The sequence below is a fragment of the Theobroma umbraticum genome, unplaced genomic scaffold (assembly GCF_002168275.2).
Source record: "Theobroma umbraticum cultivar Fairchild unplaced genomic scaffold, ASM216827v3 scaffold_56.0, whole genome shotgun sequence".
NCBI lineage: Eukaryota > Viridiplantae > Streptophyta > Magnoliopsida > Malvales > Malvaceae > Theobroma > Theobroma umbraticum.
The window spans coordinates 3,975,855-3,988,714 of record NW_018397256.1 but is presented as its reverse complement, the minus strand read 5'-3'; the positions used below and the strand labels follow the sequence as shown (position 1 = coordinate 3,988,714).

At 33.0% G+C, this 12,860-nt stretch overlaps 1 protein-coding gene across 1 annotated transcript; it reads right to left on the bottom strand.

Moving 5' to 3' along the window:
• Positions 1 to 9,233, bottom strand: LOC110410530 (adagio protein 1). Its single transcript, XM_021420265.2, has 2 exons — positions 8,744 to 9,233; positions 1 to 2,114 (listed from the first exon to the last, which is right to left on the bottom strand). The coding sequence occupies exons 1-2, from the start codon at positions 8,965 to 8,967 to the stop codon at positions 506 to 508; spliced, it is 1,833 nt and encodes a 610-aa protein (XP_021275940.1). The 5' UTR covers positions 8,968 to 9,233; the 3' UTR covers positions 1 to 505.
• Positions 9,234 to 12,860: the final 3,627 nt, after the last annotated feature.

Here is a 12,860-nt window from a genome sequence, read left to right as displayed (position 1 = left end):
CAATACGCAACATCCCTTTCTCCCATTTTTTTTTATTACTTACAAAATATCAATTAAACGGATGGGGCACAACTACTTCAACCTACATATTTAAATTACCTACTTGTCTATCAAATACTACTATCCTAACAGCCAAGAATAATCCATTGTGAGTATTGTCAGGCACTTCATACAAACCTTACCAAAAAAAAACAAAAAAACAAAACAAAACATGTTTCAAGTAACTCATTTCAAAGTTTTATCCCGAGCCAGAACAACCCTCCTACAAGAATATGCATCCCGGGACAATCACCTATTACAAATGTCAAAACATGACCAGAGGAATGTTTGTCAAGAGTTCCTTTTGTTTTTGGTTTCCCTTTTCTTGTCTAGTGGCCCAAAGATGTTCACCAATCAACTTCTCAGAATTCTCTCTCATCTTGGAGTTGAGAACTCGTTGTGAGTCATAACTCCTTAACAACAGATAGCTTTCCTTTCACACATCCTCTTTTAGCCACGACTCTAATCAGATAGCTGAACTTGCCAGCGATAGCTCATGGAGCTCAGTTAGCATCCACTCCTCACCTGTCTGCCCGCCAAGTACTATTGCCCTTGTCCCACCAACTACACAAGTACTATGCCCCCAAGCAAACCTTGGGGGTCGGCCAGGCACATTCAATATCCTCCATGTTGGTTTTTCATCAGTTGGGTCCAGGAGATAAAGTTGGGAAGCAGAGTGAAGACCAGCAACAGACCCACCAAAGATGAGAATTCTTCCACCAGGGAGGCTCACAGCAACATGATCAAGTCTTGGAGGTGGAGCTATGCCACCTGGATTTCCAGCACCAGGCATTCCACTCCCAGTTACACATCTCCAACATGGTTCCTCCTCACTTAAATCCATTGTGAATACATCACTAGAACGAAACCGGAGTGGACCACTCTTAGCAAGACCTCCAAACATCAATATTTTCCGACCACCATATACTGACAATGTGTGACCCAAACGAGAAGGTGGGGTCCATGCTACTGGAATCTCTCTCCAGACAGGTTTCTCCATTGAAAGATCAAGCAGGAAAGTGTCACTAAGAAGTACTCCTGAATCGGCACAACCACCGGAAACTATCAGCTTGGTCCCATCAAGAGTGCATGAGCTGTGCCATGATCTAGGAAGTGGAGGAGCCAATCCAGAGATCTCTCGCCAGGTTGGAGGCTTTGCATCCAAATCAAGTACAAAAACATCATTGAGCAGGCCCTGCGTTCCACAGCCTCCAAATACCACCAGATGAGACCCATTCACACAAGAAAGTGTATGACCCCAACGACCAGGAGGAGGAGAGCTCACTTGGACATGTTGCCACTCTGGGTTGCTGGAATTTAGATCCAGTACAAAGGTGTCATTCATCGGTTGCATGTTTACCCCTTCACCACCAAAAAGTACAACCCGATTCCCAACAGCACAGGCACTAAAGTTGCACCTTGAAGGTTCAACAGCACCTCCAACAGTTAGCTTCCTCCATGCAGCTGCTTCAAGAGTGGTCAATTCCCTAGCCAGCCGACCCCACCCAAGTCTCTTTGCACCAGGGACTGTTTCTAAAACACGGGTAGTCTCGCTTCCCCATGCATTTTGACAGACCATTCTCCAAAGATCCTCATTTCTTGTCAACTCATAAAGTCGCCTACAGACAGAACCAACTGATGCGATATCTCTTGGTGTCAGCAGTGAAAGTATCTTGAGAGACAGTACCTCATCACTTAATTGCAATATCCCACAAACCCCACGGCAGACATTTCGCTCCCCAACTACGACAGGCCGAAAAGCAGAAAATCCAGAATGAGAACGGTCAGATGACTTTATAGACTCCTTTATTGAAGATCCTGGCACTGGACCCAGATCAATGTTTGCTTCTGTGAAGAACTGGATCCCGATAACATGAGTGATTGTCTCATCATCTCCATATATTGGAGTAAGACGCAGTCTGTTCATCAATGGAGATCCATCCTTTCTAAAGTTCAACAACTCGCCTTGGAATTCAATGCCCTCCTCAAGGCATCTCCGAATTTCTGAAACTACTGTGGAGTCCACCAACGGATGTCGTCTTTTTGCAAATGGTCCTCTACATTGTAAGAAACGGCTGAAACAAAACCACACAAATATCAGAACAAAGCATAAGAACTCAACAATTAGCACCTCGTTACATGATGAACAGTCAATATTCTTTATCTCCTACAAGAAACTTTATAGATGGCAAGGAGTATAAGTGAAGTAACCATAACAATAAACACAAATGATCAAGATGATTAGCAGTAAATAGGAGGCAATGTATGAGATGAGGAGTGGGTAGTAGTGGGTATGAGCTTTCAATGTAAAATGATGCTCCATGAATCGTAACAAAGAACAGAAAAGGATACATTAAAACTTTTGAAAGGCCTTCTAAAGCAAAGTTACAACACAACATACAGTAATCACCTTTGACCCCTCCCTTCTCAATTGTGCAGTTGTAACCATAAAGCATAAACACACAACAAATATTGCAACTTTAGACGCCTCAGCATCAATAAGGCAAGTAGAAATTAACCAGAAGTCCAACTGTTCATTAAGCCTATCCAATTTCAGGGTAGAACAAAAATATTCAATAAAATAGACCTAACACAGCAGCAACTAAACATGCTGACACCAAATAAAGATTCAATAAAAGCTCAGATACTCATTGACAACTTCAACAAGGAAAAAAAAGGAGGTACTCCTTGCCAAAGGATGTGCAGCATCTCTAAAATTCATGGCCCAAATATTAAATTAGTTTTTAAGAGCGTCACAACACTTGAGCAATGAATCATTCATTTGTGCATAAATGATCCAAAACCGTTCAGAAGAACCATTAGCAATTTCTCTTGCAAAATATGCAACATAAATTAAAAAACATTGCCTCAAAACATTACTTAAAAGCAAAGAAAACTTTCCTCCAGTTAACCAAAGAGGCACAGACCTATTATAGAGATGGGATCAATAATCCAAAAATATCCAAAAGAACCATTAGCAGTTCAATTATGCAAATTACGCAACATAACTCAGAAATTGGTGTAGCTTACAAGTACCAAAGAATACTAGAAAATTTTCAGAGATGATTGATATGATAATCCAAACAGACTTTTGCTTCAACTTGAAAAATGTAAACAAACAATTAAAGAGCTAATATTATACAGCCAGAATATAGGAAGAAAATAAGACTTCATTCTATCCAGCACATTCCATTCACAAGCCATGCTTTGCATCCTCCCACCCACTTGCAGAGAAACACGCCAAAAAAAAGAGTAAATGTGAAATAATGAAGTAGATCCTTGACCAAAGAAGAGAATTTAAATATCCCTTAACTAGTCTTAATTTCAACAGATTTCGTTCTTTTTCACAAATCCATTTCCAGTGGACTGACTTCTAGGGCTAAAGGAAAACCTAGAAAAGTAAGGAAGAAGTTTTAGCCTAAGCGGAATCACTTCCAAATTCACTTCTTTTTAGTGAAAGAAGCTGGTGCAATCTTACTAAGCGCTTCTTACTAATGTCCTTAAAAGAAGGAACCCAAGGGTATATCAATCAACATATAGATATAAAGGACAGGGCATAAGGATGACACTAGCGTGTAATGTTAACATGGTGATGGATGAAGTTGGCCCTTGGCTTTGGTCCATGTAGAAGGATATTGAAAGAAACCTTATTAACCTAGCAAGTAGTAAAGATATCAAAGTGTAAACTTTTACACTCCATGTATTAGGAAAACATCATTAATGCCGATTTTTTCTGAGTTTTCAACATCAATCTGATATCTTTATCACAAATATATTCACATTATGACAGAAAATGGACAATATTACTTACATAAAAAATATATTAACAATATGATAATTTATCTACAAACATGTTGAGACTTTGGTGTAAAGATGACCAAAATTAAATAGCTATGACAAAGAAACACAAGGATTGTATATTTTTTAAACATATGAGAGAAGAGGCAGCACAATTGCACCATTAACATTAGAACTTTACAGAAGCATTTGATTGTACAACATGTAATCTATGTAAAGATAACACATTGTTTTCAAGCCTGCACGTTCACAGATATTATTATTCTGGACCACCAACAAAGTGTGTAACTTGAAAACAATACCACATTAATAGGACATCTCAGGCCATAAGCTACAAACTTAAAATAAATAGAAAAAATGTAATTGGCTTGTTTCCTCACAAAGAAACCCGATGCTAATATCTTAAAAAAAAATTACATTAACTACACAATATATTTACAATTGTTCTACATTTCTAGCTGTAACTCTAAAGTCAAGTAAAAGGGGAAGAAGAATCACTGAAACATAAGTGTCAGTGTGCAAAACACTAGGGCAAAGGAAAAGCATAGGATAACATGAACACAAGAACACAACTTCAGACTCTCTAATGAACTGTTTCATGTGCTGAACAGTGAGCCATAGAAATTGCCACAGGACCACAATGTAAACCCACAAAGTATAAATTAATAAATTACGAACCAGCCTATTCCAGAGTTTGATTGGTTTGAGTTGGATAAACTTAAAAACAAAAAAAGTAAAACTTTTTCTGAAAAAATAAACAAAATAAAAAATAAAAGAGGAAAAACCTTGCATGATGTTTGACTTTTATACCTCTAATTAGGGGTGCGCAACACCAATTCAAACTAATTACCTATCCAAATTAAATGTGATTTAGGTAAAATGGTTCGGTCTAATGGGTCCACTGGATCAATTGGTCCAAAATATTTGGTCCATTGATTTTTTGCTCGGTTCTCAATTTTCAAAATTTTGGACCAATCCACCCAAAAAACCAAACTAATTTTTCATATATTTATATATATAGTAATATATATAATTTTTTTTATATATTAAGAAGAATTGAGAGTAAACTGAATTAATAATATATTTAAAATATATTAGGGTATTTTACATACGTGTACAAATCATAATCATAATAATTTAATATTAGTTATATATATTTATTTATAAATTTGTATTAATATGAAATTACCAGTTATATATTTTAAATGATATAAGTTTTATGTTAATATTATAATATATGATAGTAAATATCCTACATATTAATATGGTATAATTATTAGATCTTAGTAATGTTTGGCAATATAAAATGTTATGAATATAAATATAATTGTATAAATATATTATATATACATATATTTAATTTATACATAAGCATTACTATAACTTATAATAGACTTTATTTATATGACTAGATAAAACATTTTAACATATAATTTGTATCATTAATTATATATATATAATAATGTAATATATTTTTTATACATACATATATTTAATTTATACATAAGCATTACTATAACCTATAATAAACTTTATTTATATGATCATGCTTAATAAGTTTATTAGCTATCACCTTAGATTTTATAACTTATAAGTTATATCATTAATTTCATATATATATATAATTATGGATGAAATTTAAAAGTTTTAATATTATAATTTATAAAAAAAAGTGATAAAATTTTGGTCCATTCGTTCAAAACCAAACCAACCAAACCAATTCTATATTTGGTCGATTTGCTCTTCTTTTACATTTGGTCAGTTTCTTCAAAATAATTGGTCGATTTGGTCCTTAGGTATGGTGGACCAAACCACCCAATCCACCCATTTGCTCACCCCTACCTCTAATTGATATCCACAGACCTTCAACTCATTAAAAATACAGAACACTCTTTTCCTTTAAATTGGAGCCATACTCATCCCATTTCCCTTACCCTATTTTTGTTTTTTGCATTAAAAAAAGACAAGAATAATGAGACAAATAGAGTAACTAAAGAAGGGAGAATGTTCATATCTTGTAGAAGAAAATATATTCCATTCATTTTTATATATATAGCTTAACTTATTCAGAACCATGAGAACAGGTGCAACATGCTTACTATATCACACACATTATAGGTAACTGCTCTAGTTACTCTGTTATCCGTCTTCTCGTTAAAAAGTATTATTTAAGGGCACAAAATAGCACCCCAGAAGTATAGAAGTACAAATACCAAACATGAAATGAGAAAGAAAACAAGAAAAAATTTTTAAAAAAATTCATCCAAGTGATGAGATCTTAGAAACACAAATTTAGTCATTGAATGTTTAGACTGTCTCTTCATAATGAAGCTGTTCGATTCTCCAATTCAACCAGACAAACATAAAGATACTGAAATGCAATTTATATAACAAATCTATAAGATGTTTCTTCAAATTGTAAATATTTTGACAAAAACAGGTGGCAAAAAATTAATTGTACCTGATTCCTTCAAAGTAACATTTTTTTTTTCAGTTTATTCATGGGTTTTATCAAAACGAGTTGAGTCTAGTATCATACTAATTTGATGATAGTTTTTAATGTGCTTTCATATTTATTTTATAGTCTTGCCGTGTAGAAGCACACAAATAAGAGAAGAATTAAATGGAAAAAGAATTAAAAAAACCAGGTTCACATAACATACACATAAGTCCAAACTTGGAGATTTGAGCTAATGGAAATTCAAGCACTTCTTTGAAAGTATGGAGGCATGATTGTGCATGCTTTTCTTCTACTAACAGGAGTTTTCTTTCTCCTGTTCTACTTCTCAGCCTTCTTTCTTTTTTATCATGCTTGTACAACAGTTTAATTTGCCCAATGGTCCTAATTAAATTATATGGCCTACCTGTTCCCAGGTTTCCTTAAATGAAATCATATATCATCACACTAGCAATTTATCCATAAAAGAACCCATCCCCAGCACTACCCCAACCTACAAGTTTGTTAGCCAAAAGATTCTATCATTTGATAAATACAAAGTGCAGCCATTTGAAGCCTTCGAATGATAAGCAACCCCAGACTATTTCTCTTTACAGTCTGAAACATAAAATCACAAGTTGCCAAACTCTAGTTCACCAAAAAGGTTTTTGTAGGAGATCCACCCTTTGTTAACATGTGTTTCACCACAGCGATATGATTCCTGAAGCAAGTATGAATTCGAGTCTAATCTGATACTACCAAGATATTTTCATCATACTACATATCTTTCTGATGAAAAGAAATATTTCTAGACTCTACTGCCTCAACTCTATATGGTATACTCTAAAAGTCAGTTAGAATGTAGTTATGGTCTCACTGATATAATTTGCTCAAGTCTCCCTTCAGACAAGCTTCACCATATAAAGGCTTTAGCTATTGATATGGAAAAGTAGAGCGTTAATTGTATTGCTACAAATTTCCAAACATCTTATCCATATTTCTCACCACCATGGTCCAACAAGTTATGCCTAGTGCAACATTCAAAAAAAGGAACACTAAAGGTTGTTGTTGTTATTATTATTATTATTATCATTTGTGATTTTAGAGAGAGCTAATGAAACAGAGGGAGATATCATCTCCCTTACCAAAGAAAACAGTATAGTAAAGACACATTTCTTCATTTCTTTCCACTTACTAAATCCTGGTATATTGGGTAAAAACTCTATCTTTAGTCAATAGACTCCATCCAATATGAGATTTGGTTTACTGATACCAGAAACATCTTAACAAAGATATAACATTTTAATTTTTTTTTTATTTACTTTTGGTATGATTCAGGAATGTTTCCCACTTACATATACATTATTAATTAAAAAAATTCCATTATGATACCTTAACCTCAAGGGACAGCTTCTTTAGAAAGTAACAACAGGGAAAATAATATAGACTCAGAAGATGCTTCCCAGGTCTGGAACCCTTATTATCAGCATGTAGGATGAATCTGGAGCTTCGAAAGTTAAAGCAATCAAGATGAAGTGAAAAAAACCAATGCATAGATAAATCAACATGATATTACCAGCATGCCCACTTGATACAAACTTTCAATCCCTAATCTGAATATATCACTAGTATAAAGCTAGTGATATGGCAACCATGCACACCCATCTATGAAAAAACTATATCACACTGCTCAAGCTTAATCCCTAATGACAAACTAGTTAAGAATCCCAAAATGTATCAGTTAAGTTGAAGATTCTCTTTCTAGTGTATACAAGCCTACTCTACTCAAGCCACATGGCATCTCATCCCATCAAACTGAAAGTTTACACCAAAAATTTCCCCACATTAGAGCAGTTTCTAGTTAATATATACTTTGCAACATATCCTGCACTCTAAATATTCTATTGAAGGAAATCCATACCACCACTATTAATTTTAAGTTGGTTCAGGATAGGTAATAAGGTGCTTCGCCACACACTCGATATGATGTGCATGTTTATGCTGCCTGAAACATTAACAAGGCAATATCTTAAAAGACCCTTTGTATAGAAACTTCAAAAAGGGCATTTCCCAGATCTAGCTTCATTAAACTGCAAAGTAATTTTGGCTTTCTCTTTGCAAAACAAACAATATGTTAAAAGGAAAATTAATACCGCCTTTCTTGAATATATTCGACAATTTTTAGCAAATACCCCCACTCACACCCAAAGCAAATAACAAAAACGAAAAAAAGGTTGTGATTAAAAGAAAAAAAAATCCCAATAAGGGTTTTGATTAATCAATAAATTCCATCACACAGAGACCTAAAACATAGTATATTTTATCTGCCATTCATTTCATATACTACTCGAAAACAAAATTTGAATCCAAGCGCCACTCGAAGTCCCACGTGATATAAGGAAGAAATGACAAAAACAAAGAACAATTCAGAACCAACATAACCAAGCAGAAAAAACAATAAGAACTGACCAATTGCGGCCAAGAACCTCCTCGGCGCGATAGCCCGTAACCATCTCGAAGACGGTGTTGACATAAATGATGGGATGGTCAGGCTCGAGGGCATCGGTGACGACAAAGCCACAAGGAGCGGTTTGGAGCAAGTTTTGGACAGGAAAAGGAAGTGGGCCGCCATCGTTGAGCAGGAAGCCCTCGTCTTCGTCCCCACTCAGATCGGAATTACTATCCCACTCCATAAATATCTAACAAAGCAATCCGTGCAGCCAGTTTTCTTCTTCAACCCATGGAAGCTGATGAACAAAGAGCGGGGAAAGAAAGAGAAGAGAGATAGCAGACGAAAAAGAAGGAGAAGGAGGGGGAGGGAGAGTTGGGTTTGTTGTAGTTGTTGCTGCTGTTGTTGTTGGGAAGGGACTGGAGAGGGTTCAGTGCTAGAGAAGGGAGAGAATGAGTGGTGAGCAACAATTCGGGAAATTAAGCTAAGGGGAAGGAAAGGGGGAGGGAGACAGTTGTACATAATACGTGTGCACTTACCGTCACCGCCTAATTTACTTTGCTCAAAAAATCGGTTTTCGGCTTCCGGGTTTGGATCTCAGGATATGGGTTTCAACTTTTTTTTGTTGGTTTTCGGTTTATGGGTTTGGATATCGGCATACGATTTTTTCCAATAACTTGTTTTCAGGTTAGCAAATGAATATTAACCTTTTAAAAATATATAATTTAATATTTATTATGAAATAAATTTAAAAAAAAAATTATAAAAAAAATATAAAAAAGGAAATAAAGTATTTAGGAGAGAGAAAGAAATCTTATTGAAATGTACATACAAATGAACTAAAGGGGCTTATTTATAGGCAAATAACTCTTTTACAGTATGAAAATAACATTTAGTACTTGTTTGGTTTGTTTTTTTTTCAATTTACCTATCTCTTAAAAGTAAAAGTCAAACCAAATATAAATTTTGAGAAGCTCTTAAAAAAATATGTTTTTTAAATAAATTTTTTTAAAAAAAAGCTTTAGGAAAAGCTCATATGAGAAGCTTTTTTTCTTTTTTTAAAAAAAATACAAGAAAATTTTTATTTTGGTTTCAAAAATATCCTTATCTGTTAAAAATAATTACAATATAATTCTCTAAAAAAAATACATAATTTTAACAAAAATTATAACTTATAGAAAAAAACTTAAAAAAAAAATTTACCAAATAACTTTAGCTTAATTATAAAAGCTATTAGTTTTCATAAGAGCTTCATAATAGTTTTTAAGTTAGAAAAAAGCTAAACCAAACAAGCTCTTAGAGATTAGATGGATTAAATCCTAATATAATATGATTTACATCAAATTTAGATATAGATAAAATAAATGGATATTTACAAAAATATTCATAACACTTCTGCTTAAATATTTATTGTATTAAGAATATGCCTCATTAAAACCTTACTAGAAAAAAAACCTCATAGAAAACAAATCCAAGTGAAGGAAAGAATACATAATCTTTTCAAGAATACGCTTTTGAAATACTGTCTCATTAAAAACCTTATCAAGAAAACCCTAGTGGAAAAAAACTTGATGAAGGAAAAAAGAGTATAGTGCATATTTTACTTTCTCTGATAACTGCATTATAGAGATATTTAAAATGATGTATTCTAACTTTTCAAATGTTGCAGCAAGAAGGGTTTTAGTGGGCAAATTTGCTAAATTGTCACTTGACTGAATTTGTTGAACACTTATTTCACCATTTTCCTTAGAGATCATGAGTGAAGAAGGATTTTGACAAACTATGTGTTTTGTTCAATCGCCTTTAATATATTCTTCCTTTAACTATGCTATGTAAGCAGTATTATCTTCATATAACGTTATTGAAATTTCTTTCTTGGTTGACAATCCACACATTTTTTAAATACATTAAGTTACAGATGTTAACCAAACACATTCATGACTTGCTCATGAGTTGCTCATGAGTTGCTAAAATTTCTGCATGGTTAGAAGATATAGCAACTATAGTTTGCTTTATAGAATGCCATGAAATAGCTATACCTCCATATGTAAACAAGTAACTTGTCCAGGATCAAGTTTTGTATGGATTAAATGAATATTCTGCATCTGCATAACTAATTAAAATTTATTTTGATGCATTTGAATAATGTAATTTCATATCCATTGTTCCTTGGAGATATCGAATTATATGTTTAATTCAATTCCAATATGTTCGAGTTAGAAAAGAACTATATCTTGCTAATAAATTCACAACAATTCATATGTCAAGTCTTGCATTGCTAGCAAGATACATTAGTACTCCAATTACAACAAGATATGGTACTTCAGGACCAAAAAGTTCTTCATCATCTTTACGAGATTGAAAAAGTTTTTTTTTACATCTAGTGACCTCACAATCATTGGTAAACTCAATGGATATGTTTTCTTCATATAAAATCGTTTTATCACTTTTACTATATAATTTGATTGATGGACAAAAATTTCATTTGTCGAGTATTCAATCTGAAGACCTAAATGAAACTTAAATTTTTTTTAAGGTCTTTCATGTCAAATTCTCTCTTTAGTAATCCACGGCTTTTGATAACTCTTCAAAAGTTTCAATAATGTTCAAGTCATCAACATAGATAGCAATTATAATAAAGTTATATCTAAACCATTTTATAAAATATATGGGCATATAGGATTATTTTTATAGCCTTCTTTCAACATATATGCACTAAGTCAATTATACCACATGTGTCTGGATTACTTTAATCCATATACATATTTATTTAATTTGATCGAATAAATTTCTCTAAAATTCAAATTTTGTGCTTCAAGTAACTTAAATCCTTCAAAGATTTTCATATAGATATTGTTATCAAGAGAGCCATATAAATAAACTGTAGCTATACTCATTAGACGCATATTAATTTTCTCATTCATTGCTAGACTAGATAATATAGAATTGTAATTGCATCCACCATAGAGAATATCACTTCATATTTAATACCAAATCTTTAGATAAAATCTTGTGCAACAAGTCGTGATTTATATATCATAATTTTAATTTTTTTTATTTTATATCACAAATACCCATTTATATCTCATTAGTTTTACATCATTTGATGTACGGACTACAAGTCTAAAAACTTCACATTTTGTAATTAAATTCAAGTCCACTTTAATTGCAACTTTCCACATTGGCTAATCATTTCTTTATCTACATTCTTCAATAAATAAAAGTTCAAGATCCTCGTTTTTCTTTCATAATATTGAACTCTATATTATATGCAAAATATCGTCGACCTTTTTTTATCGGTTCCATCTTTTCCCATCATGACATAATTGATTGAGATCTCTTTATTTTCATTGATTTCAAGTACCTAAATTTCTTTTGAAATTTTTCTTAATTGAGATCTCTTTTGAAACTTTGTCATGAATAAACTCCCTATTGACAATTCTAAATATATAATTACAAATAGAGATTCATATCCAACATATATTCATAATCTCCTTTGAGGACCTATCTTTATACGTTGTGGTAAAACAATTTAAATATATACCGCACATTAAAAAATTCTTAGATGGGAAATATTTGGTTCCTGACCATAAGTCAATTATATAGGGAGAATTTATAATAACTCGTTTGGCTTGATGCATATAAATGTTGTTGCATCCAAAATGGTATGCCTCCAAGCAGTCATTGGGAGTTTGAATTTCATAAGTAATGGCCTTAGAATTAGTTGGAAGTGTTTAATAAATGATTCTGTTAGACCGTTTTGTGTATAAACATAAGCAATAGGATGTTCAATAGTTATTCCAATTAATATGCAATATTAAAGATTTGAGGTGTAAATCCACCAGTATTGTCAAGACAAATAATCTTGCTTATTTAACTAGGAAAATGTGCTTGCAAACGAATGATTGTAAATGCCAAATTGCAAGCTGATAATAAGCACATATGTGACCATCTAGTCGATGCATTAATTAAAACCATAAAACATCTAAATGGCTCACATGGTGGATGCATGAATCCACATATAACCTTAAATATTATTCAAATACATAGGGAATTGAATCCCAACTTTAGCTGATGATAACCTTATAATTTATTTGCCTTCAGAGCAAGCAGCATATAAAATTCATTAGATTGAAA

What these genes read in the sequence shown, in the direction of transcription:
- LOC110410530 (XM_021420265.2), bottom strand. Translation starts at nt 8,967, where the DNA reads ATGGAGTGGGATAGTAATTCCGATCTGAGTGGGGACGAAGACGAGGGC. An exon ending in GAGGTTCTTGGCCGCAATTG is followed by an intron (nt 2,115 to 8,743) that starts GTCAGTTCTTAT and finishes GTTTTGTTTCAG; the next exon opens with CCGTTTCTTACAATGTAGAG.